The 27,572-nt window shown below is 47.3% G+C and overlaps 1 protein-coding gene across 1 annotated transcript in view; it reads left to right on the top strand.

Annotated features, from left to right (window-relative positions):
* Nucleotides 1–25,066, top strand: part of SPATA21 (spermatogenesis associated 21) — a gene marked incomplete at both ends in the record, with an annotated part of 31,913 nt that extends 6,847 nt beyond the window's left edge. The window contains 12 exon segments of the mRNA XM_079720003.1: nucleotides 350–645; nucleotides 2,999–3,339; nucleotides 3,342–3,685; nucleotides 3,689–3,735; nucleotides 4,155–4,243; nucleotides 7,236–7,373; nucleotides 9,588–9,659; nucleotides 9,778–9,895; nucleotides 23,336–23,375; nucleotides 23,379–23,511; nucleotides 24,328–24,505; nucleotides 25,009–25,066. Coding sequence (XP_079576129.1) covers nucleotides 350–645; nucleotides 2,999–3,339; nucleotides 3,342–3,685; nucleotides 3,689–3,735; nucleotides 4,155–4,243; nucleotides 7,236–7,373; nucleotides 9,588–9,659; nucleotides 9,778–9,895; nucleotides 23,336–23,375; nucleotides 23,379–23,511; nucleotides 24,328–24,505; nucleotides 25,009–25,066 — 1,854 coding nt within the window.
* Nucleotides 25,067–27,572: the final 2,506 nt, after the last annotated feature.

Genomic DNA, 27,572 nt, shown 5'->3' with positions numbered 1-27,572 from the left:
AAATCCCCTTTGTAGGGAGTGCCGTGAAGGACTCTTGTTCTTTGAAACATCCCTTGGGAAATCCCATTTAAAGAGGATCATATCACTTTCTCCAGGCTCCCATTCCACCTGCACAGAGAAGCCTGGATTATGACTTTGGGCAGGCCCTGCCTCCTCTGGGCCTCAGTGTCCTCATCCCTCAAAATGAGGGAAAGTGGGCAACCTTCTAGGGGTGCTGGGAGAACTCAGTAAGATAATGCTTGCAGTGTTTGCTTGAGTAAGGGTTTGACAGCTGGTCTCTGAGTGAGTGTTGAGGGTCACCTGAGAGCCAGGATGGGGCTTGCCATCTTGATGTCCTTGTCCTTGGCAGGACCCAGAGTGTCAGCCCTTCCCAGGTCACCTGGCCGCCAATGAGTCAGACATAGCGCAGCCAACAGAGCCCTGTTGCACCTTGGACAGCCGTGGACAGCAACTGGGGGACAAGCTCCCCAAGGAAGTGGACACCCCACCCATCATGCCACAGGGTGCTCTGCCAGAGCCTGGCTCAGGGGAACATGAGGACAGTCCCCAGGAAGCAATGTCCCTAATGCCCACAGCAACTCTGGAGGAAAAGACAGCCCACTCTTCCCCACCATCTATGCCAAGACCTAACACATCCAAAGAAAGGTAAGGCATCCTCTGATGGCCCCCCACCCCACTCCCTGACCCCAACAAGACTGCTCTTCTGCTAAGCTACAGGGGAGGTGAATTCTAGTCCTGACAGCTCCTGATATGATGTAGAACTTGGTCAAGTCATGCCCCGCTGGGCCTCCATTTCCCCATCTGTATAGTAGCTCTAATACCAGAATTCTTTGTTCCATGGGCCTACTCTTCAAGAGCCACGTCCCCACAGGGGATGTGAGGGTACGAGGAGCCTGTCTGGGATTAGAAGGCCAGGGGAACTAAGCTGGGGCGCTGGACCTGAGTGTCCTGGGGGCTGAGAGAAGGGGCAAGCCTTGAGCTGAGCCCCTCCCTCACCTGGGAGTTCCTCCCTTGTTTAGGGACAAGGCTGTGGAGATCCAGGCAGCACTGGGCCTGTAAGTAGAGCCACAGTGGGGATGGGGACACGGTGGGCTGGGGATCAGGAGGATGAAGGGGGCAGAGGCAGAAATGGGACAGTATTTGGAGTCAAACTGGGGAAGGTGTGAGTGTGTGCCTGTGTGTTTGCATGAGTGTGCACATGTATGTGCATGCGTGTACATGTTTGCACATGTGCATGTGTGTGCATCTTGGGTGGGGGTCAAGGATGCTCTTACACTCTAGAGTCCTTGGATTCACCCCAGGTCGTGGCTTTTTCCACATCAGCACGGATTTCTTCCACCCATTTGCTCTCAGTCACAGCACACAACCCAAAGCTTCCCTGAACACCTGGGAGGCCCCCATCCCTCTCCCAGCCATCTCCACCTCTGCCAACTCTGCCACTTCTTGGTTCTTTGATTTGACTGGGCAACCTGTGAATATACAGTCATTGTCTGCTTGGTGGAATGGTAGGTTGGAAAAAGAGGAATCAAAAGAGCCTTTAGGGAGTATAGTCTACAAAAATATTGAACCACTATGTTGTACACTTGAAACTAATATAATATTGTAAATCAACTATACTTCAATTTAAAAAAAGAGGCTTTAGGTTTGGGGCCTGAGCAACAAGTGGTGTCATTAACCAAGGTGGTGACACTGGGGAAGGAGCAGACAGGAAGAACCTAAGGTTCTGCTTTGGTCATGTTCTAGACACCCAAGAAGAAATGCCAGGAGGACGTCTGGAGTTAGGAAGGACAGAGAAGTCAGGATGGGAGATGTAAATGTGAAAAAAATGGGGATAACATCTAGGAGAGTGAATATAGAGCAGGAAGGCATCTGAGGACAAATCACTGGGTCTCTACCACATTTAGAAATGGAGGGGCTTCCCTGGTGGCGCAGTGGTTAAGAATCTGCCTGCCAATGCAGGGGACACAGGTTCAAGCCCTGGTCCGGGAAGACCCCACATGCTACGGAGTAACTAAGCCCATGTGCCACAACTACTGAGCCTGTGCCCTAGAGCCCGTGAGCCACAACTACTGAAGCCCATGCACCACAACTACTGAAGCCTGTGCGCCTAGAGCCTGTGCTCCGCAATAAGAGAAGCCACCGCAATGAGGAGGCTGCGCATGGCAACGAAGAGTAGCCCCCGCTCACCGCAACTAGACAAAGCCCACGTGCAGCAACGAAGACCCAATGCAGCCAAAAATAAATAAATAAATAAATAAATAAATAAAAAAGAAATGGAGCGAGAGCAAGGAATAGCCAGCGAAGGAGGCTGCCGAATACTCAGGGAGGGAACCAGCCGGTGAGAGAGTGGGAGTCTGGAGAAGAAGGCATTTCCAGAGGGGTGGAGTGGTCATCTGGGTCTATCACCGCTCAGTGGTAGGCTCTGAGGAGGGCAGAGATCTGACCACCGCCTTGCAAGAGTCTGGTTGGGGCGTGGTGGCAGAAGCCGGACTGCAGATAGGAGGAAAGTGGAGATGGAGTACAGCCAAATCTTTCAAGGAATTTTGCTCTACAGGAAGAGCAGAGAACTGGGATGGTAGTTGGAAGGCTTTGTACTGTCGGGAGAGTTTTTTCTTTTAAAGACGGAAGATAATACAGCATGTTTCCATGCTGAGGGGAATCATCTGGCGGAGAGGGTAGTGCTGATACTTTAGGAAAAGCGGGTGTGTGGTGAGAGCTACGTCTTTGAATGGGAGAAAGGGCTGGGCTGGAGCCTGCGTGGCGTGGCCTGGTTGGAGGTGGGCAGGGGACAGCTCATCCCTCTAATGGGACGGATGCAGGAGGTGCTGCATTTGCTGAATGAATGAGTGGGAATTTATCGAGTGCCTACCACAAGCTGGCTGCTGGGTCAATACGGATAAAAGAGGCAGACGAAGTCCTGCCCTCTGGAAACTTACTTCTGGTCAGGCAGGCAAACAACAGGCACGGACAGGGCCATTGCAAATTGTGTTGATTGCAGTGAAGCAAATAAACAAGTGGTGAGACGGGGAGTAACTCGCTCAAGACCACAGCTCAGAGAGCCAGGAGCGGGCAGAGCCCGGGTCAGGGGTGGGGAGGACACGGAGGGGGGGAGCCCAGTAGGTTGCAGGGGAGAGGTGGGCCTCCCCAGGGGCCCAGAGAGGGAGGGGCAGGGTGAGGATCCGCTACAGAGTGGGTGGCTGGGAGAAGTTTTGTGGGACAATCTGGCTGGCCGGAGGCCTCCCAAATCCCCTCCCCAGTCCTGTCCCCAGGAGGCGAGGGACATCGGAGAGAGGAGGGAGATGGACCATACCCAGAAGCAGCCTCAGGAGCCCGCGGGGGCCAGGGGGCCCAGAACCTTGGCAACCCCCGGCCAGGCTTCATGAAGTGCTTGCTGGAGGTGGAAGACGAGAAGGCCACGCATTGGAGGGTCATCAAGGCCCGCGTGCTGCCAAACTGGAAGTCCCCCAGGACCCTGGCCCCCATGCCCATCTCTGCCCCGGTTGGCAACTCAGCCCCAACCCTGCCTCTGACCCTGCCTCAGACCCCTGCCTCGGCTCCTGCCATGGCCCCATGCTGGGCCCGACCGCCAGCCCCTGGGCCACTTCCTGCCCCCATGGGAGCCCCAGCTTCAGTGCCCGTCACGGTCCTGCCGGTCCCTGCATCAGACCTGGGCTGGAGAAGGACATAACTTTTGCACCACAGCGGGGAGAGGAGCCTGAACTACCCCAAGGCACGGTAGGAGCCACCCCAGAAAGGGTGTCTGGGATCAGGGCCTGGTCCCAGGGCCCGTGGCTACTCTCTTCCAGATTCTTGTCCCTGTCACTGCACCTGTCTGTTCCCTCCCATGTGTCCCCCCTCCATTTCCCCTCACTTCTGTCTCCTCTCTGTCTTTCCCAGCTCTTGATCTTACATATCTAGTCCCCTTTTTCATTGCCAACCCCCTTTTTCTTTCTAACCCCCTATAGACGCCCCATACCTCTGCCTTGCTCCTCCTCTGGGTCACTCGTAGACTCTCCTGACCTCTTAAAGCCTCCCCTGGGGTTCCTCCCATGACCCCCTCTGCCCAGCTTCCCATCAGCCGCCCCTAGCTTTTGGTGCAGGGCCGGGGTGGGTGGCCGGATGTGTGCCCTTTGCCCAGGCTCTGTCCTCTGCAGGCAGGAGCTGGAAGAACACTGCCTCCTGAAGGTGTGTCAGACCTGGGAGGAGAGGTCAGAAGAGCACCTCACACTGAAGGAAGAGGAAGGTGAGGGCGGGCCTGGCCAGGGGAGCCCCTTGCAGGGCAGGCAGAACCCTCAGTCCTTGGGTTTATAAGCCCGGGGTGGGGGACAGGGTTGCTGATCATGCTGCTGCCCTGCTACTTACCCCAGCCCTGCATTTGGCTAGTGGGGTAGGAGGCTGACCCAAACTCTCACACACCACTGGGTCAGGGAGCCACAATCCTGCTGGGTCCTCTCACTTGGGGTCCAGTTCTCTTCCCTGTTCCAGAGCCACCTGTCTGAATGAATGGAGCAAGCCCTGCAAAGCTCTTTCGTTTTTGGAGACGTCTGTGCCTACCCCAACCCAAGCCCATGCTATTGGTCCTCTGCAGAGGCCACCTGGATGGGACGCAGGGCTCTAGAGCCTCCACCTGTCCTAGACCATCCCTCACCATTTAACAAGACCACCCGCCCTGGACATGTTACCGAACCAAACTGGGGTCTGCTTGTCCACGCGCAGTAAAGTCAATCTACTGACACCGGGTTGTGGTGAAGGAGAGGGCAGCGTTTATTGCAGGCTCCAAGCAAGGAGTCCAGGCAGCTAGCGCTTAAAAGGCCCAAACTCCCTGATGGCTTTCAGGGAAAGGTGTTTAAAGAGAGGGTGAGAGACAGGGTTGTGGAGTGCGTGATCAGCTCACGGACATTCTTCTGATTGGTTGGTGGTGAGGTAATCGAGAGTTCACATTATCAACCTGGTTCCAACTGGTCTGGGGTCTATGTGCTCGTGGTCAGCGTACAGTTAACTTCTTCCACTTGGTAGGGGTTTCAGTATCTGCAAAACAGCTCAAAGGACATGATTCAGAATATTATCTATAGCCCTTGAGGAGGAACTAAATGTCCTTGACTTTGTTTAATGTCTGAACTATTATTATTTTGCCTTGTTTGACTGTTCTCCTTTCTTTCTGCATTTTCTCACTTCTCTGATTAAATCCATTCTTTGGAACTTGGGGAAGGCCTAGGAGGCTAAAGTTTTTCTACAAACAAGAAGAGGCAGGCAGAGGACATGGGAGGCGGCGGGGGGGTCTGTCCCAGGAAGGCCCCATAGGGTCCTGCTCAGTTACACACAGGTCCCCATTTTCCACTGCATCCCACCTCCACCAAAAAATTTAAAAGTTCTGAACATCCACCCTGGGCGAGGCACTGTGCCCTTTGCTCCCGTCGTCCTTGGGGTTGGGCCCCGTGATTCCACTTACCCGCGCTTTGAGGAGGAGTGATTGCTGCTTCCTCTGGGCTCTGGAGGTGGCCTACTCAGCCGTCCACATCCACTGCCAACCCAGCCACACCTGGCTCTGGCCCTGGATGAGGAGGTGTGTGACCTCCTTCCACCCTCTGCTCTTCCCCGAAGTCTGGGCCCCAGGCAGGGCCAGAGCGGCCCCTTCTTCTGCCTTCCCAGAATGCACTCTCTGGCTCCCTAGGACCCCATCCTTGAAGTTCACTCCTTTTAGCATTAAAAGTCTCTAGTCGTTTTTGGAGGGGCTTTTCTAGGTCCAGCACCCACTGCCCCCATCTTCCTGAGCTGAGTTCATGGACAATGTGCCACTTTGGCTTAGAGACTCAGCATTCTCCCCAAGGCTCAGCCCTGTCTGGTGAGGAAAGAGCTGGCTACCTGCTCTGATGGTCCAAACCACACTGCATTTGGGATGATCTTACCACTTTTGAGAGCTGTTCAGTTTTCCTTTTTCAGCATGCCTGCCTGTGGCAGCTCACCACTTAGTCCAACCCTAATCCCAGCCCTACCTCTTCCCCACATTTCAGTTCTGTTCATCAGAGACTTACTGAGTCTACGGTGTGCCAAGCAATGAGTTAATACAACCTCTCTGGGAGGGTGTACTGTTGTTCTGTCCATCCTACAGATAGGAAAATTGAGGCCCAGAGAAGCACAGTGACTTGCCCATGGCAACTATATTAGCTTGCTCAGGCTGCCATAATGAAGTACCGCAAACTGAGTGGCTTAAAATTTATCTTCTCTTAGTTCTGGAGGCTAGAAGTCCAAGATCAGGGTGTTGGTATGTTTGGTTTCTTCTGAGGCCTCTCTCCTTGGCTTGCAGACATCTGACTTCTCCCTGTATCCTCACATGGTCTTTCCTCTGTGCACACGCATCCCTGGTGTCTCTTGTGTGCCCAAGTTTCCTATTAAGGACACCAGTTAGGTTGGATTAGGGGCCACGCCAGTGGCCTCATTTTAACTTAATCACCTCCTTAAAGGCCCTATCTCCAAACATCATCACATTCTAAGGTATAGGGGTGGGGTGGTATTAGGGTTTCAACATATGAATTTAGGCGGCAGGCACAATTTAGCTCGTAACAGCAACCCAGCTTCTTAGTAAATGGCAGAGCCAGTCTTATCACTAGGTCTGTTGATTCTAACCTGGATTTTGCTGTGGGCTGTGAAACCAGACACCACACATGTTATGACCAGGACACGACTTTTCTATCAATTGGTGCTGTTCTGGGACTTTCTCAGCATTGTTCCTGGTCCTCTGCTCTGGTCCAGAGAAACGAAGCTGTCTTAGAGGCTATATCTATCCAGATAAGTAACTGCAGAGCCCCAAAGCCAAGGCACAGACTCAGAGTCAGAAAGATCTATCTGGTCCTCTAACCTCTGAGCCTCAGTTTCCCCATCTTTACAAGGGAATAAGCATTATACTCTTACCAGGCTGTTGTAAGAATTAAATGAGAACATGGCTATAAAGAGCTGAGCACAGTGCCTGGCACATAGCAGGGGTGCCCTAAAGTGGGCATGTTCTGGTGCAAGGTGAAGGCAGCTAACTAGCTTAGCTTTTGCCACACCAGCTGAGCCCTTGGTCTGACCTTGTACTGTACACAGAGGGAAGTGAGTCAATGGGCCCACACCCCTCCACTTTCACTCTTCGTTAAGTTTGTCCCTCCACCCAACCATGGTGATAGAGAAGGCTGGACAGGGGGTGGTTGGAGCGGATGGGATGAATGGTAGAAACATAACCCCACTGCCCACCCCAGCCTTCCGCAGCTACTTTGAGATCTCCAGTGGTCATGGCGAGGTGGATGCACAGAGCCTGGAGAACATCCTGCTTCTCGTGGGCATGTTCCTGATGCCGGCCCAGGTGGAGGATGCCCTGAGGAGTGCTGATATCGATGGTGAGTTGGGGGAGGCTTCATCCTGAACCCCAGGCAGGGTCAGGTTCATGGACAGCATGAACAGGGCTCTGCGCTTACAGGGTCCTGACTTTGGTTTAATGCTCTGCTGTTACAGTCTAGAAATTCTTGATAATTTTTGAAAGAGGGGCCCTATTCTGCATTTGCATTTTGAACTGGGCCCCACAAAGGATGTAGCTGGTCCTGCCCCCAAAGTTAGGGCTCCCTGAATACCTACTCAGTGCCAGGTTCTGGGGACCCAGAGATGACCAAGACTTATTTCCTGACCTAAGATGTAGGTGATCTCTGAGATCACTCCTTCCAGAGCTTTGTGTGTGCTTCATCGGACATTCCTCCATGACTTGCTCACTCATTTTACCAGCTGTATGACCTTGGACAAATCACTGAAGTTCACCAAGTCTCAGTTTCCCCACCTGTAAAATGGGGCTTACAGCAATACCCATCTCACTGGGCTGTTAAAATAATTAAATGAGATAATCCAGGCAAAGCATGGAGCACAACACTTGGTGCAGAGCATGCATCCGGGAGACATTAACTGCTGGTATTATTCATTCACTAAATATTTATTAACTGCCTACTGTATATCCATTCCTGTGCTGGGCACTGGGAATAAAGACATGTGTAAGACCTATGAGACCTGCCCTCGAGGTGCTCACACAGTCAATGACACAGAAGGAAGAGTTGCCAAAGGAAGCAGCGCTTAAGGTGGCTTGGAGGAAGGGATCAGGAAGGAAGGCTTCCTGGAGGAGGTGATGCCTGAGCCAAATTGTGAAAGATGAAGCTGGAGTTAGGCAGGGAGAGAGGAAGGAAGAAGGGCATTGCTGGTGGCAGAAATAACCTGGACAAAGGGAATAGGGCACAGGGTGAGAAGCATCACATGTGGTTTGGTTGGCTAGATGCAGGGAACACAGCGGAGCTGTAGGGGGACTGGGCTCCTGACTTCTGAGTGTCAGCTCTGCTTCCTCCATCACTGCCTGAGCGTGAATCCTCAGACACAAGCTAAGAATTGACCTCAGCTCGGCCCCTACATGACCCCAGGCAACAGCCTACTTTTGTCTATGCCTCAGGTCTCATCTGTGACATGGGGATAAGAGTATTAGGCGACCCCCCCACCTCCTCCCCCCCACACCCCCACAAGGGTGGCTTTAAGAATTAGAGACCACTCATCAATTTGTCAAGTAGTTCAGAGAACATTTGCTAAGCACCTCTCTGTCTTGAGCCCTGAAGACACAGTGCAGAACAAAACAGCCAGTTCCTCTCTCCCAGAGCTTCAGTTAAATCCCAGATCTTATGAGTGTGTGGTTCAAGTACAAGGGTTCTATGACAGTGTCCAACAGGGGGTCTGACCTGCACTGGTCTGACTTCCCTAAGGAAGTGATGGTCAAGGGGGAGCATTAAGTGAAAGAGTTGGAGGGAATTCCTTGGCAGTCCAGCGGTTAGGACTCCGCGTTTTCGACTCTGCGTTTTCACTGCCGGGGCCCGGGTTCAATCCCTGGTTGGGGAACTAAGATCCTGCACGGCCACAAAAAACAAACAAACAAAAACAAGCAAACAAACAAAGAGTTGGAGGGTGGTGGAGAGAAGTCTAGGAAGAGGAAGCAGCATACGCAAAGGCCCGCAACAGGGAAGAATGTGGCCCCTGGAGGGAGAGCAGGTTAGCGCTGGGGAGTTTGGTGCCAGGTGAGGCTGGAGACAGGTAACGGGGAGGTCTAGCAGGACTCTGAAGGCCGAAGTGGGAAAACTGTAGGTACAAATATGTTCTCATGCAGAGACTAGCACACTGTAATAAGAGTTGCTGGCATTTAATGAGCGTGTATTATATGCATGGCCCTATTCTGAGCACGTTGCTTCAATTTCTCTCCCATGAGAAAGGTGTTATGGTCATCCTCACCCTATAGATGAGAAAACTAGGGCTTAGGGGGGTTAAGAGACTTTGCCAAGGTCACAAAGATAGTAAGTGGTACACCTATGACATGAACCCAGTCTGCTGCTTCCAGGAACTTCTGGGAGCTTCTAACCCAGGAGATTTTAATTTTCACCTTCTACTTTCCTGTGTGCACCACGGTCTCTGCATTGAATATGCGTTACTTTTATAATCAAACCCAATGAGTAAATGCTAATAACCGCGCCTGGGTCGCAATGCCCGAGCCCGCTGTGAAAGGCCCCGGCCACCCTGTATTCTTCTGGCCTCCACAGGAGACGGCCACGTGAACTTCAAAGACTTCTTGGCCGTGATGACAGACACCAAGTGCTTCTTCTGCTCTGTGGGTGAGCAGGGGTGAGCCCAGGGCACTCAGAGCTGGGGGGAGGGGCTAGGTGGCTGCCGGGGCCGTTAGGCATCCAGGGCTGTTAAGTGGTAACGGCAGCCACCATCCCATGCCCCCAGAAGAGAAGGCCCTGACGGACATGGCTCCCCCAAACCCCTGCACTCTGCTCTTTGAGATCCTGTCCCTGCTGGTGGAGATGCTGGCCTTACCTGAGGCAGCCTTAGAGGAGATCACCAGGTGAGTAGGACTGGCTGTTGGGAGTGGAGGGTTGCAGACACAGAAATGGCACCTAGCATTTTGGCAGCTGAGGACTTTTGATAATTAGGACTCTTAGTTGCCAGTGAAACCCACATAAAACTGGCTTACACAACAGGGGAATATATTGGCTCACATCACTGCTCAGGGCCTCAGGAATGGCTGGATCTAGGAGACCAGATGATACCATTCAGGCTTTATCTCTCCTGCTCATCTCTGCATTAGCTTCAAGCTCAGCGAGGCTCTTCCCACAGTGGGAAGGATGGCAACCGGCAGCCTCTACTCTACTCATACCCTCCTTGTTTTGCAACCTCATCAGCAAGAGGAATACCTTCTTGCAGTACTCATACAGCAGTCCCAGAAAGGGAATGTGATAGGGCCTGTCTAGGGCTAGAGAACACGAGGTGGAAGCCTCCCCGTGTTGCCAGAGTGGGCTGGTGGGTGGTTAGTGGTTCACCTAAGGAAGAGACGGCTGTGTACAAAAACAACACGAACATTCGAGGGCTAGAAGCAGAGGGTCAAGGCAGAATGGCCCACCTGGTCTCTCTTGCAGCACACAGAAGCTTGTCCCTATCGCTCAGAAAGTTGGATCATTTTTTCCGGCCACAGACCAGGCTTTTTTGGCAGGGGCCGGAGGAGGGGGAATGATTGCAGGCTGTTCCACTAATACCAACTTAGCAAACCCCAAAGACAAGAGATCTTTCTTCCTCCTGGCATCTATAAATCACTAAACATATATAACTCTGAAGACGACAAATGTATGATTTTAAAAGCAATAAAACAAATTCCCAGGTATCAATTTCTCCAGTTTAAAAATAGATAATTCCAGTAATCTTGAAGCCCCTGTGTGCCCTACCCCAATCACAAAGTACTTTCTCCTTAACAAGAACCAACCCTTATTCCTTTGCTTTTTGTTTTAAAATTTCACTGCTTATTTTTTCCCATATCGTTTATTGAAAATGTCATACATATGGCAAAGTTAAAAGAATTTTACAGTGAACATTTATATACCCACCACCTAGATTCTACTGTTGCCATTTTGCCATACTTCTTTTGCCATGCTTCTATCCCTCTATCTGTTCACCGATCTATATTATTTTTTATTCATTTCAAAGTAAATGATAGTTATTTCCCTCTAAATACTTCAGCATACATGGCATTAGCTAATGATCAATATTTGTATAGAGCTTCCCCCCCGCATATTGTGAGGTATAATGTACATTCAGTGAAATGCACAGATCTTAAGTGTATCATTGAATGAGTCTCAACCCATGCCCACACCCCAGTAACCTGAACCCCTTTCAAGATATACAGAACTTTACCATCATTCCAGAAAGTGCCCTCATGACCCTTGCCAGTTGGTCCCTGAACCGCCCCCCACCCCCACCCAGAGGCAATCACTCTTCTAATTTTTTTTCCATTACAGAGTGGTTTTGCCTGACAACTTCATATAAATGGAAACAAACCGTATATAGTCATTAGTGTCTAGCTTCATTCACTCAGCGTAATGCTTTTGAGATTCATCCATGTTGCTGTGGGCAGCAACAGTTCACTCCTCCTTATTACTGTATCCCATTGGATGAGTATACCACAGTCACAGTTCGTTCATCCATCCTTTCATGCGTAGATTTCTGAGTTGTTTTCAGTTTGGGGTTATAATGAGTAAAGCTGCTATTAACATTTTTGTACAAGTCTTTGTATGGACATATATTTTGTTACTTGGGTAAATACCCAGAAATGGAATTGCTGGGTCATAGGATAGGTGTATTTTACTTACAAGAAACTGCCAGACTTTTTTTATCTAAGTGATTCTGCCATTTTACACTCACATCAACAATGTACGAGAGTTCGTTGCTCCACATCTTGTGCAGATCCATACTGTCAGTCTTGCTAGTTTCAGTCAGTCTGGTGGATATGCAGTGGCACTTTTTTAAAAAAAATAAATTTTATTTATTTATTTATTTTGGCTGCGTTGGGTCTTCGTTGCTGCGCACGGGCTTTCTCTAGTTGTGGTGAACGGGAGCTACTCTTTGTTGACGTGTGCGGGCTTCTCATTGCAGTGGCTTCTCTTGTTGCAGAGCACGGGCTCTAGGCACACGGCCTTCAGTAGCTATGGCATGTGGCTTCAGTAGTTGTGGCACACGGGCCCTAGAGCACAGGCTCAGTAGTTGTGGCGCATGGGCTTAGTTGCTCTGCGGCATGTGGGATCTTCCCGGACCAGGGCTCGAACCCGTGTCCCCTGCATGGGCAGGCGGATTCTTAACCACTGCGCCACCAGGGAAGCCCTGCAGTGGCACTTTAAAATTTTGACTCACACTTGTTTGTATTCCTGAATACTTTATTGTTTAGCTTTCCATATTTTTTACCTCTATCAGAGTGGACTCATACTGTAAGTCCTCTGTTACTTGCTTTTTCTTCTCAGTGTTATGTGACTCATCCATGTTCTTATGCATAGCTGTAGATCATTTATCACTTTCACTGCAACATACTATTATCTGGTATGACTACATCACAGTATATGTATTTGTTCTGAGATGGACATTAGGTCTATGTTCAGTTTCCAGCCATGGTAGAAACAGTGTTAATATTTTGTATATGTCTCCAGGATACCTGGGCAAGAGTTTCTCCAGAGCAGCAGTTTTAAAAGTTTTTGGTCTAGGAAACTGTCAATACTTTTATATATGAACTTAAAACTGAGAGATCTAAAAAATATCTATTAATTTATTTAATGAAGATAACCCCATTACGTTAATAGAAAAAAACATTTTAAATGAAAAAATAATGACATTTTCCAAAACAAACAAGACAGTTAATGAGAAGAATGGCATTGCTTTACAATATTGAGAATCTCTTCAGTGTCTGGCATAAAAGAAGCTGGCTGGATTTTCCTATATGCTTCTGCATTCAATCTGTTGCAACCTGTTGTTTTGGTTGAAGTATATGAAGAAATCTGGCCTCACACAAATATGTAATTGGAAAAAGTATTTTAATAGCCTTTTTATTTAATATCTCACATATCATGGAGGTATTTTTCTTTGATAGTACACCAAACTTGACAAGCAGTAGTGTCTTAGAAGTTGGTTGCAATATGGAATCTGATGCCGTATCTGTGAACTGTTTGTTGTACTCTTTTATTAAAAAAAAAATTATTTATTTATTTGGTTGCGTGGGGTGTCAGTTGCGGCCGGCAGGCTCCTTAGTTGCAGCTCCGGGGCTCCTTAGTTGTGGCAGGCGAACTCTTAGTTGCAGCATGCATGTGGGATCTAGTTCCCTGACCAGGGATCGAACCTGGGCCCCCTACATTGGGAGAACGGAGTCCTATCCACTGCACCGCCAGGGAAGTACCCTCGTTGTACTCTTTTAAATAAAAATCTATTCGTCTGTTTTGTAGTTTAAATGGATCTTTTCCCATGAATGGCTTTTGTAACATGTATTGTTCATTTAGAACATATTGCGTATCTTCTAAATGTTGACACATTTCATTGTAGTTATTCTATATATTATATGTATAATTATTAATATCACTCCTAATGTCAGAAAAGTCTTTAGGGAAATCCCTGACGGTCCAGTGGTTAGGACTTGGTGCTCTCACTCCTGGGGACCAAGTTGGATCCTTGGTTGGGGAACTAAGATTCCACAAGCCACGTGGCATGGCCAAAAATAAATAAATAAATAAAATAAAGTCATCCTTGCTTTAAAAAAAAAAGTTTTTAAATATTAGAAGTGTTGTGTGAGGCTACAGTTCACTCATTTTGACTGTTATAAACTATTCTGTGTATGAACATGCATATGATACATGATTATAATGGATTTTTTAAAGTTTTATTTATTATTTATATTATTTTGGCTGCACTGGGTCTTCATTGTGGCACGTGGGCACTCAGGCTCTTTGTGGCGGTGCGCGGGCTCTCTAGTTGCAGTGTGTGGGCTCTAGAGCACTCGGGCTTAGTTGCAGTTATGTGGGGACTGAGTTCCCTGACCAGGGATCGAACCCGGGCCCCCTGCATGGGGAGCTCGGAGTCTTAACCACTGGACCACCAGGAAAGTCCCATGATAATGGATTTGCTTTCCCAAATTCTAATTTTTTACTTGAAAGTTTTAATTTTGTCATAGGTAACAAATGCTGTCAGTTGTTTTCCTTGAAAGGATGGGCTAACTTCATCCATTTTCGAGAAAATATCTGCCAAAATACGCAAGGCTGCATAACCATAGTTTGTCCTTTTTTCAAGTAAAAAATGACATTTAGTGTGTAGGGGAGGTAAAATTTTCCTTTACCCTCTTAGAGCTTCCAGCTGGGACTGATGTAAGACAGACTAACAGGAGAAAAGCATACAAGTTTAACTTACACGCACATGGGAGCCCTGACAAGAGTAATGAAGACCAAAGAACTGACAAGCCCGAGGGGCTTGCATACAAGGTTGAAAAAAAAGAGCAGCAACTGTAGAAAACTAACTAAAATATATGGGCAGGGGCTTCCCTGGTGACGCAGTGGTTAAGAATCTGCCTGCCAATACAGGGGACACGGGTTCGAGCCCTGGTCCGGGAAGATCCCACATGGTGTGGAGCAACTAAGCCCATGCACCACAACTACTGAGCCTGCACTCTAGAGCCCACGAGCCACAACTACTGAGCCTGTGTGCCACAACTACTGAAGCCCACACGCCCAGAGCCTGTGCTGTGCAACAAGCGAAGCCACTGCAATAAGAAGCCCGCACACTGCAACGAGGCGTAGCCCCCGCTCGTTGCAACTGGAGAAAGCCCGTGCGCAGCAAAGAAGACCCAGCACAGTTAAAAAAAAAAAAGTATATATATATACATGTATATATATATACATGTATATATATATGCAGAATGAGAGAGATAAGAGTTATTTTAACCATGTCTGTTTGTAGAGTTCTCTTGGCCTGGACTCTTCTTTTTTTTTCCCTTTGGCCACACCACACGTATACACTGGCCCTCAGCAGTGAAAACACGGAGTCCTAACCATTGGACCGCCGCGAAATTCCCTCTTCCTCTCTTGTGATAAGAATGTTTCTTCCTCCTGGTTCAGGGAGGGCAGCTTTCACCTGGGAATTTTTTTTTTTTTTTTTTTTGTGCTACGCGGGCCTCTCACCGCTGCGGCCTCTCCCGTTGCGGAGCACAGGCTCCGGATGCACAGGCCCAGCAGCCATGGCCCACGGGCCCAGCCGCTCCGCGGCATATGGGATCCTCCCAGGCCGGGGCACGAACCCGTATCCCCTGCATCGGCAGGCGGACTCTCAACCACTGCGCCACCAGGGAGGCCCTCACCTGGGAATTTTGTCTCCTGCTTTTAGAAAGAAAAAGTCAGTGGACCCTTCTTGCATCTATTGTTTTTCAAGTGCCTTGAACTCAAAATAATCAACATGCCGAAGTGGCACATATTGGGGTGGCATGTCCTAAACTCCTTCATTTCCTCCATCTGGCACTTCCCTAGAAGTTTCATCTATTAAAAGCTGAGTTGGTGGCCATGGAGAAAAAGTCGGGTTAGAAGTTGCAAAGAGATCTGTGAAAGGGGGATGAAAACAGATCGGAACAAGCAGAAAAGAACAAATCTAAGCACATGATCCCATATTGCCCTGGATCCGTCTCTTAGTCCTGAGAACAGGTCAGTTCAGTGACAGTCGGAGCTCACTTTAGGAGGCAATGGTATAGGTGGGAGTAGCGCACCCGCTTTAGGCCTTTATATGGTGAGCTGCTAGCAAGCATTTAATGAGGGGCATTTCTTTGGAAACAAAAGAGAAACAGAGGTTAATGGTTAGAATAAATTGTAAACTCAGTTTTTGAGGCCAGAGGGCAGTTAATTGTGAGATTCTTCAGTCTCAAAGCATCTTTAGATGGTGGAGGGACTTCCCTGGCGGTCCAGTGGTTGAAACTCCGCGCTTCCACTGCAGGGGCACGGGTTCGATCCCTGGTTGGGGAACTCGGATACCGCATGCCACACAGTGGCCAAAAGAGAAAAAAAAAAAGGTGGAGTGAGGCTACCTCGTGGCTCTCTGATGAATTTTCTGGCTTGCAGTTTGAACGTCTCTGGTGATGGCACTGGGTGTTCCAGTGAACTGACAGCAGCAGGCATACAAGGTTGTTATACATGATCTGTTGCAGTGATTTTTTCTTATTGAAGTTTATATTAAGTTGCTTTAGCTTGCAGGGCATTGGGAAAAGGGCAGTCCTAGTTTTCAGTGATGCCAGGTCAGGAGGGTGGAGGGACACTAGAAATGTTGATTACTAGAAATGTTGATTACTAGAAACGTTTATTCACTTTGTGAATACACAAAGTGGCAGGAGGAGCCAGTTTATAAAGAAGACAAAAAGCTCAGAGTGAACTGTTCAACAACCTACAAAGGTGTGTTATAGTTTTTATTAAAACAAAGAATTTTTCTCTCCACAATCAGTTCCATTTTTATCAAATAAAGACTAATTTGTCTGTAAAAATATTTTTTGTTATTGAAGTGTAGTTGATTTACAATGTTGTGTTAGTTTCAGGTGTACAGCAAAGTGATTCAGGTCTCTATATATACTAATATATATATTACTGTGTGTATATATATATTAGTGTGTGTGTGTGTGTGTATATATATATATATGTATATATATATATATATATGTATCACTTTCTTTGTGGACAAATCAGGCAAGTATCAGAAATCACAAAGAGTTCCCTAGTGGCCTACTGGTTAGGATTTGGCACTTTCACTGTGGAGGCCTGGGTTCAATTCCTGGTCCAGGAACCATCCCACAAGCTGCACAGCGCGGACAAAATTAAAAAAGAAAAAAGAAATCACAGAGACAAAGAACCTAGAAAGTTAAATGTATGGCTCTCTCCATTCTTTTTTACTTTTAATTTATTGTCATGGTTGACATACATCAAACAATGCACTTTAACTGTGCATTTTGTTCTTAGGTTGAATTCATAGCATTATAATGTTAAACATCTGGTAGAGATAACATATGCTTGTTTGACTAGTCTTAATTTATATAAGCTGTTTTTCCTTTCTTTAAGCCAATTAGATGCAGCTCTCTTACAAGTTAATTTTTATCAATACCATCTGGAGTAGAAAAACATTACCTACATATTTTATATATATATATATATATATATATATATATATATATGTATGTATACATAAACATGCAAGACCCAATGCAGCAAAAATAAATACATTAAAAAAATAAATAAATCTATTAAAAAAAAGGAACTCGTTTCATTTCTGGTGGGAATGCAAAATGGTACAGCCACTTTGGAAGACAGTTTGGTGGTTTCTTTTTTTTTTAAATTCATTAATTAATTTATTTTTGTCTGCATTGGGTCTTCGTCGCTGGGTCTTCGTTGCTGCGCATGGGCTTTCTCTACTTGCGGTGTGCGGGCTTCTCATTGCGGTGGCTTCTCTTGTTGTGGGGCTTGGGCTCTAGGCACGTGGGTTTCAGTAGTTGTGGCATGCAGGCAGAGCACAGGCTCAGTAGTTGTGGCACACAGGCTTAGTTGCTCTGCGGCATGTGGGATCTTCCTGGACCAGGGATCGAACCCGTGTCCCCTGCACTGGCAGGCGGATTCTTAACCACTGTACCATCAGGGAAGTTCCAGTTTGGTGGTTTCTTACAAAACTAAACAAACTCTTACGGTATGATCCAGCAATTGTGCTCCTTGGTATTTACCCAAAAGAACTGAAAATTAACTGTGCTACACCTACACAGTGGAATATTCAGCACTAATAAGAGCCATCAAACCATGAAAAGCAGAGGAAACTTAAATGCATATTGCTACATGAAAAAAACTGATCTGAAAAGGCTACATATTTTACAGTTCCAACTATGTGACATTCTGGAAAAGACAAAACAATGGAGACAGTAAAAAGATCAGTGCTTACTGGAGTGAGGGGAGAGGGAGGGAAGTAGAGCACAGATTTTTAGAGCAATGGAACTATTCTGTATTACCATAATGGTAGATACGTGTCATTTCACATTTGTCACAACTCATACAATGTACAACACTATGAGTGAACCCTAAGGTAAACTATGGCCTTATGGTAATAATGATACATCAGTGTAAGTTCATCAGTTGTAACAAATGTACCACTCTGGTGGGTGATGTTGATCATGGGGGAGTCTGTGGGTGTGTGTGTGGGGGGGGAGGGCAGCGGGTATATGGGAACTCTCTGTACTTTCCACTCAATTTTCTGTGAATCTAAAATAGTCTATCAAAAAAAATCTTAGTTAAGAAAAAAAAATACACTATAAATAGAAGGTCCCCCCACCCAAATTAATTGACCATACACACTTGGGTTTACCTCTGGATTCTTTATTCTCTTCCTGTGTCTATATTTCTGCAAATACTACATAGGTTTTGATTACTACAGCTTTATAGTAAGTATTCAAATCAGGTAGAGTAAGTCCTCCAACTTGTTCTTTTTCAAAGAGTTCTAGATCCTGTTCTATTCTAGGTCCTTTGCATTTCTATATAAATTTTAGAATCAGTTTGTCAATCTCTATAAAAGAGCCTGCTGGTATTTTGTTGGGATTGCATTGAATCTATATGTTCATTTTGGGAGAAATGACATCTTAATAATAACAAGTCTTTCAGTCCATGAACATGGTATAACTCTTCACTTATTTAGGTCTCTAATTTCAGCAAGATTTTGTAGTTTTCAAGATATAGATCTTTACATATTTTGTTGAATATATCCATAAGTAGTGATAAGGTGCTGAGAGTTTAGACCTCTGCAAAGCATGAGAGTTCATGGTTAAGAAGTTTAAAAAAAAAATATATATATATATATCCATAAATATTTAATATTTTATACTGTTGTAGATGTTTCCATTTTCCTATTGCTCACTGCTGGTATTATAGAAGTATAGTTTATTGTTGTATATTGATCTTGTATCCTATGACCTTGCTAAATTCACTTATTAGTGCTGGTAGCTTTTTATAGTAGATTTCTTAAGATTTTTACACACACAATGATGTCATATGTGAATAAAGACAGCTTTACTTCTTCCTTTCCAATCCATTAGCATTTATTCCTTTTTCTTGTTTTATTGCACTGGCTAAGTACCTTAAGTAAAACAAAAGCGATGACAGCAAACATTTTTGCCTTGCTCCTGATCATGGGGGAAGCAATCAATCTTTCGCCATTAAGCTTGATTTTAGCTGCAGGATTTTCGTAGATACTTTTATCATGTTGAGGAAGTTCCTTTCTATTTCTAGTTTGCTGAGAGTTTTTATTATGAATGGGAGTTGAATTTTGTCAAATGCTTTTTCTGCATCTTGAGATGATTTTAAGGTTTTTCTCTTACATTCTGTTAATATAGTAGATAAAACTGATTTTTCAATGTAAACTAACTGCATTCTTTGGAAAAACTCCACTTAGTTGTAATGTATTATCCTTTTAATATATTACTGGATTCAACCTGCTATTTTGTTAAGAATTTTGGCACCTATGTTCAAAGGAGATATTGGTTGTTAACTTGCTTTTTGGGTGATATCTAGTGTTCCTGTTAGTATAATGCTGGCATCATAAAATGAGTTACGTGTTCTCATGTCCTGAAAGAGTTCATGAAATCTTGGTATTCAGTCTCCTCTAAAGGTTTGATAGAACTTACAGTGAAGCCGCTTGGACCTTGTTTTCTTTGTGGGGAGGTTTTTTTTGTTTGTTTGTTTTGTTTTAATTGAAGTATAGTTGATTTACAATGCTTCAGGTGTACAGCAAAGTGATTCAGTTACATATATACGTATATTTTTTTTCAGATTCTTTTCCATTATAGGTTATTACAAGATATGGAATATATTTCCCTGTGCTATACAGGTCCTTGTTGTTTATCTATTTTCTATATAGTAGTGTGTATATTTTAACCCAAACTTCTAATTTATCACCCCCCCCCCACTTACCCCTTTGGTACCAATTAGTTTGTTTTCTATGTCTGTGAGTTTATTTCTATTTTATAAGTTCATTTATATCATTTTTTTATTTTCCACATATAGGTGATATCATATGATATTTTCTTTTCTCTGACTGCACTTAGTATGATAATCTCTAGGTCCAACCATGTTGCTGCAAAAGGCATTATTTCATTCTTTTTTTATTCTATTTTATATTTTATCATCTTTATCCAGTCATCTGTTGATGGACATTTGGGTTGCTTCCATGTCTTGGCTATTGTAAATAGTTCTGCTATGAACATTGGAGTGCATGTATCTTTTTAAACTAGAATTTTCATCTTTTCCAGATATATGCCCAGGAGTGGGATTGCTAGATCATATGGTAACTCTTAATTTTTAGTTTTCAAAAGAACCTCCATACTGTCTTTCATAGTGGCTTGCGCCAATTTACATTCCCACCAATAACGTAGGAGGGTTCCCTTTTCTCCACACCCTCTCCAGGCTTTCTCTTTCTTCTTGGGTATTTTTGGCAGTTACTTCTACATAATATGGATGTACTACAATATTTTGGTTAATGATTTTTAGACTTGTTATCTACTGACTTCCTGTTATGGTAAGAATTTAGCTGTCTGATACAACTATCCCCTCAGCTCCTCCTTCCCCATTCAAATATATTATCATTTTTTTACTAAATGTTTGGGGTTTCTAATATTATGGCTACACAATTATTCACAGCTGGGCATTTTTTATATAATGATTTCATTTCCTTTCTTGTTTTTTCATTTCCTAAAAGTTGACAATTGCCTTTCTTTTTTCTTTGTATTCACTGACAATTCTTGTACCTTCCTAGAGCTTGTTTTTCTTGGAGGCATTTTCTAAATAATTCCATTCTTCTCATTTTTGGATTAATTTCTTCTTAGGCATGCTGCAGAGCCGTCATCTTGGGAGTCTGTTGTCATCCTAGGAATTCTTTCTTCCTTTCCTCTGATTGGAATTCTGTCTACTGGATCACATGTCTTACTTTTCCTTGGTTTGCTTACTCTTTCTTGGTTTGCTTACTCTTCGTTTGATTTGCTTAAAAAAAATAATAATGGGAGCATGTTTCACCAGTAGCTTTTTGGGGTTAGAAAGGCAGTAATTCAGCGACAGGTATGGGAATGCCAGCCCTTGAAATTTCTGTCTTTTAAGCTATAGTGATCGAATCTAAACTGGTTGTCCTCTATGGCAGTTGCACTGCCATTGTGGGATCTCCCTTCACCATCTTCCTTTAACTTTTGTCTTTCTCCTGTGTTAGATCTCTTATTTTCTGTATGTATATCTTCCTTTTCTTTTTGGTTTATGCCCTCATTTTGGAAGAACATGCCATGCCCTCCAGTACCTTCTTGAGAAAGGATGAATGGGAGGCAAGAGTTTTGAGATTTTGTATGTCTACAGAAGTGTTTATTCTACCATCACACTTACTGAATAGTTTAGCTAGGTACAGAATTCTAGATTAGTGTATTCATTAAGGAATAGACCCCAATGTACTATAGTTCAAACAATATAGTTTATTTCTCTCATATTGATGGCTTGGAGGAAGCAGGCAGGAAGGCAAGGTTGCTCAAGCACCCAGTTTCTTTCCCACTTATTCTTCCACCATTCCCTAGGTCAATCCTAAGCCAATTTACCAGCAACACATCTAAATTCAAGCCCACAAGAAGGGGAAGGAGAGGAAGTAGAGAGCAAGCAATTTCCTTTAAAATTGCGACTGAGAAAGTTGCACACACTCTGCTCATGTCCTGTTGGCCCCTGTGGGGTGAAGTTATTTTCTAGTCCATCTTTTTACTCAGGATGTTGCCTTTTCAGGTTCTAATTTTACACAGGGGTCTAGATCCAATCTCCATTTGAGGGCTCTGGTATTCATTTTCTATTTTCTCTGTGTGAAGCTCAGTAAAACCCAAAATTCCAGGCTTCAGGGATAGGCAGAGGCCCTAGCAGAACCACCCGCTTAAGCCCTAAGGGCTTCCTAACACTCTGAGTAGCATGCCTAGCCTTCATCACTGCCTACAAAGTCCCAGGTAGTCTGGCCCTCCTATCTTGCTGCCCATTTCTACCCCCTTCTCCCTCACACACAAGCTCTAGCCCCTCTCTGTTCCTAGAGCTCACCAAGCTCTTCCGCACCTCCTGGCCTTTTCACAAACCATTCCCTCTGCCTGAAAGAGGCTTCTTCCCGATATCCACTTAGCTTGCTTCCTCCCCTCATTTTGCTCAAATGCTACCACCTCGAGACTTTCACTGACTACTGTGGACAAAATAGCTCATCACTACCTCCTACTCAGCTTTTACTTTCTCTCAGAACACCCATCACTCCCCACATGGTACCATAATTTATTTACTTGTTCATGGCCCAACTCTCCCACTAGATATGTGCCTAGGTAGTTGATTTAGAAAGTGATACCAGGGAGCAGAAGTGAGGGAAGGGACATGAACACAAAAGGAGGAGGAGCCAATACAGTGATGTGCCACTGAGGCAGCCATCCCCAGGATCTTCTGAGGAGACTCTGAATGGTGGCTCAGAACTGTCAGGGGAAGAGACAGGAGCCTGTATACCTCAGCTGCTGGTTCCTTTGTCAAGGGTGCCCCACACAGGTGTTTAACTCCCCTGCACTTCTGGGACACACATGTGTCAGAGAGGCTCTGGAGCAAGCAGCAAGAGGTAAGACCTGAGGTGAGACTGTGCCAGGTTGTCCCTGTGCAGAGCTGGTTGAGGCCCAGGTAGAAGTGGTTGCTGTGACAGTGGCTGGAGTAAGAGGTGGGGCTGAGAGATGACACAAGGACCTTATATGAATATCTCCTGCACTGCTCTTTCCCAAGCATTTAGGTGAGTGGCCAGCATACAGTAAACACTCAATAAATATTTGAATGAATGAATGAATGGTGCTGCAGTCTAGTGGGGAAAAGGCAAGTAGTGATGAGTTAAGAATATTAAGTGGGCTGTGATAGGGTTAAGTACAAGTTGTCAGGGGGACTATAGCAGGAGCCTAACTCGTCTATTGGAGGAGAGAGGACTTTCTGCAAGAGATGGCCCTTAAGCTGCAATCTGGAAGATGAGGAGGAGTTAACTGTACATCTGGCTTACAAAGCACTTGACATCTAAGTAAAAATACCAGTGATAGACATCACGGGCAACATTTACCAAGCTCTTTCCTTGAGTCAATTTGCTGAGTGCTTAATGGGTCTTGTTATTTAATCTTTGTTTTTAACCCTATAAAAACGTTGACTGATCTGCTTAGAGGAGTCAAGTGACTTCCAATGACTGGTAGAGATAACCATTTCCCCCCACTTTACATAGGGGTGACTGAGACCCAGAGCATGGCAGTGACTTGCCCACAGTCACAGGAAGTTAATGGTTGAGCCAGGACTAAAACCCAGACCTCTTGTGGCCCTGCTCCTGAGCTGGCCAGACAGAACAGGGGCTCAGAAGAGGGAGGGAGGAGGAGGGTGAATTAAACACGGCTGGGCTGAGCTGTGTGGCACTGCCTCCCCAGCTATTACCAGAAGAAGCTGAAGGAAGGCAACTGTAAGGCCTGAGAGATGGAACCGGCCATTGGCCGGCTGCGGTCCCAGAAGAAGCTTCCCTACAACCCACAGCAGGCAGACACCTTGGAAGTCCCAGAACGAAGAGCCATCAGGATCCTGAGCCAGCTGAAGCAGCAGAACTATGGTGAGGGCCCTGGGTGCCCACACAGCCAGGCCCAGGAGCTGAGACATGGTTTCCCACTTCGGGCTTAACTGTGTGCCATCAGCCAGCTGGCTGATAATCACCACCCATCTCCAGCCTTCTGCACACTCTTTCCCCTGAGCCTTAGCCCTGAGCACAGGTTGGTCCCAAGAGCCTGGACTGAGAAGCAAGAGTGCTTAGCAATCCCACCTCATCATTTACTGAGCACCCTCTGGGGTCACTCACTATGCTAAGCCCTTTGCAGACGTGCTAGAATTTAATCCTCATAATCACATATTTACCCCACGTATTCACGATGAGAAAACCGAAGTTTAAGCAACTTGCCCAAGGTCCCACAGCTAGCATGTGTCAGAAAGGGGAGTTTATACCCAGCTCTGACTCCAAAACCTGTGCTCTTTTCTCTGGGCAAGGTTACCTTCCCATAATAGGAGACTTCTACTGTGTGCCAAGTGATGGGCTAGAAGCTTTCTAGAGTCTTCAGAGTGTGCCTATCAGACTCTGCCAGGACTCATCCCAAAGACATGTGCTCCTTTTTAAGCAGGTATTAGCCCTTACACTGTTCTCAGCATTTAGCTGAGTACTTTGCATATATTATCCCTTTAATCCTCATCATCAACTCTGAGGCGGATGCCACCATCAACTCCAGCTTATGCAGGAGCTCAGAGAGGTTAAGTTACTTGCCCAAACCCACCCAGGTCGTTATGTGGCAAAGCTGGGATTTCACATGGGTCTGCCTGCCTCCCAGGACTGGACGTGCTCTGAAACATTCCCCTCTCCTGCCTCTTCCACCTTTGCCAGCTGCCAACCTGCAAAGCTCCTATACCCAGGTGCCTTGCATCCCGCTCTGCCCGCGGCTGGACAAGAATACTGTCCGCCGGAAGCAGGGCAGCCACTACATGCTGGAGCTGTGTACCCCCACCAGCCTGGGCCCTGACACCCGTAGCCTCTTCTTCCAGACTGGATCTCAAGGAAGCAGGTGGGTACCCAGAGGGCAGGGACCGCAGCCCAGGCCCATCCACCTCCTTCCTTATGAAGTACCTGGCCTAACCCAAGTGAAATCCATCCTTCCAAGAGATGCCTCAGAGACTGTTGTTCCAGGGAGGAAAAGGGGGAAAGGATGGAAGGGGGAAGAAACTAACCTTTGAGAGTCTGTGTCCCAGGTAGATTGTTCCTAAGTCAGGGTACTTACGCCTTTCTGTGCCCGGGACTCGGTAGCACTACCTGCCTTTCTCATGCAGGGGGTTTAAGTCCTTTGCCTGAGTCTGATTCCATGTTAGGAGTAGTAGGAAACGGGCTTAGCAGCTGGGTGGAGGGAAGCTTCCCCGGCAGCAGTCCTCTTCCAGGCATCCTGGGATAAAAGAACACTGGACTTGGAATCAGGCCTCTGAGTCCGACTGCTGGCCCCATCACCTCCCTGGGAAGGACTCCTCTCCCCTTGGGCACATGGGGTGGCTCACTTCCTCCCACCCCTCTCCCTAGGGAACCCAGCTCTGACAGCCAAAAGTGGCTCAGTTCTGTGCCGGCTCGAACCCACTGACCCTGCGGAGTCCTGACTCTGGGCAGCTGTTCAGGGCCTGCAGATGGACGGGTCATCAGGCAGGGACTGCTGCTGGATTTTGCTTTTGTGGTCTGGTAAGCTAATAAACAACAAGAACCTCAGCCTCTGTGCCTGGTGCCAGGGAAGGCCCCAGGTTTTCACCCTTCCACTTGGCTCTCAGAGCGGAGGGCCTCAGCCTCCCTCAGGCTTCGGAGCCCCTGAAGCAAGACTTGCCTCAAAACCCTGCCGAGGGTCAGGAGTCCTACTAGAGGCGGCCCTGGGTTCAAAGTCTTGACCTCCTGTGCACTCTCAAAGCACAGAACTGGGACTATTCTCAGATGGGTGCCTCCACGCCTTGGACTAGGAGTCCCATAAGGGCAGGAATTCTCTTTCCCACTTGCTTGAAGGGAATGGTGAACATAAGGGAAGTACCTGGGAAAGACCCTGGCCCCTAAAACGGATAGACCCTGTGGAAGGGCAGGAGGGGCCTCAGCCATGCTCTCACCAACAGAGGGCCAGGACCCAGGGGTGCCCTTCCCTTGGAGCCTAAGCATGTGGGTCCGTGGCCCCAATCCATACACCACCCCAGTCCTATTACTCAGAGAGAGCCCCTCCCTAGGACTGAGCAGAGATAGCTTCCCAGTGGTTAAACAAGCAGCCACAGCAAGAGGTTAGGAGGCCAGAAACTGAAATGAGGACAAGGTTCCGACAAGTTTAAAACATGTATTTAAAATACAATTTATAAAATGCTTAATCTGCCGACTCAGGAGCCCGCGGTGCGGGGTGGGGTAGGGTGGGCAGCTACCCGCTAGACCAGCAGAGCAGGACTGCAGGGGTGCGGCCCTCCCTCCCATGCCCTTCTGTTCGGATACCCAAGGGGCCCATATGCACCCCTGGGATCACATGGCCGAAAACAGGACCCCAGAGGTTTCCAGAGTCTCTGCCTACCAGGGAGGCTGGGGCAGCCCTGCCGGCCCATCCCTGAGCAGAGCATCCCCAGACGGGGCAGAGCAGGGTACGGCTGGGCTAGACAGGGCGGGGTGAGGCAGTGGGCTCTGGAAGGGGCTGATGGTAGCAGATAGGGTGTTGCCTCCTGCCTGCAGGTGGGGAGCACCCTGATTGAGTGGGCGGAGAAGGGTTGGTCACCAGGCCCAGACCCCCAGCTCCTTTGGTTATAGGCTGACATCAGAGTAGTGGCTCATGGGAAGCGGTTAGCTGGAAGGTCTGAGGCCTGGCTCATGGAGTCAGGGAGGAGCTGGGGGAAGGGGACAGTACCATGAAGGCAGATAAAGGGGCAGCAGCCTCAGGTGTCTGCCCCCAACTCCCCTGGGGTTTTCCAAGCCAAAGCCTGCAGCTTACTTTTAAAAAATTAAAAAAAAAAAAAAGCACTTAATGAAAGTTACAGACAACTACCCCCCACAAAAAAACCCCAAAACAACCACAAACACACACACAAAATCCAAACCGTTCTCTCATCTCCCCTCCCACCTCCCCCCAACACGATAGTTTCCTGTTTTCATTTCTTTCTCTTTAAAATTTTGCCTGTCACCTCTCCATCTGGGAAGCCAGGACATGACCGCTGGTGGGTGGTGGCAGGCACACAGCGGGCAGAGCCCCATCTTTGGCTGGAGGGAGGTGGGAGCATCAGTCCCTACTACATCCTTGATCCACAGACACCCATCAGCCAGGCTTCCCTTGGCTCCCACTAGAGGAGGGGAGCAAGAACAGGTGGTCCCGACGGCTGAGCACTCAGCACTTCTGGCCTTCCCACCTGGCCTACCCCTGTACCTTCTCCAACTGAAAAGGACAGGCTCATCTGGGGCCAGAAACCACTATCACATGAGGGATGGACACTATCCGTTCAGAATGCGGAAACTTGGTCAGGGCGGTGGAACTGTAAAGACAGCAGCAACCTTCTCCCTTGCCCACTCCTGGAGGTCATTTCCCCTCAGAACATCGTTTTGCAGGTTCTTACTGACTGAAGCTTTGTTCCAGCTCTGCTCACGGACAATATCCTGGCTTCAAACAGTTATAAGCCTGTGCCATGGACTAGTTACTGACTTAACCGACAGCTGACCTTTCCTCCTAATGGGAAGATGTAGTGGGCCAAGGCTTGCTGGGCCCGGCTGACATTCCCACAGGGCAAGGCTGAGAGCCAGCAAACCAAAGGTGGAGCGAGCCTCCAAGACCTAGCTTGCCACCTTGGCCACCGCGAGCTGCCCTGATCACAAATGTCACACCAACCACTCCAAAACTCATCTGCTGAGCAAGGAGGCCATCTGGCTGGCTGAGGGACATAAGGCAAAGTGCAACGGAAGAGATCGGACAGCCTGAGAGGGGCCAGATTGTACACACACAGCTGCTCTGGGCTGGGCCCCCTAAGCCTCTTCCACCTCGAAGAGCCAAAGCGAATCTCCAGGCTCCAAAGACAGAGGGGAAACTGCCTTCATTCCAGGCCCTTGCTCTGGAAAAAGGAGTCGAGGGTAACCTAGGCCTATGGGGAACC

This window comes from Hyperoodon ampullatus (assembly GCF_949752795.1).
Source record: "Hyperoodon ampullatus genome assembly, chromosome: 2".
Lineage (NCBI taxonomy): Eukaryota > Metazoa > Chordata > Mammalia > Artiodactyla > Ziphiidae > Hyperoodon > Hyperoodon ampullatus.
This window is presented reverse-complemented; position numbering and strand designations above follow the sequence as displayed.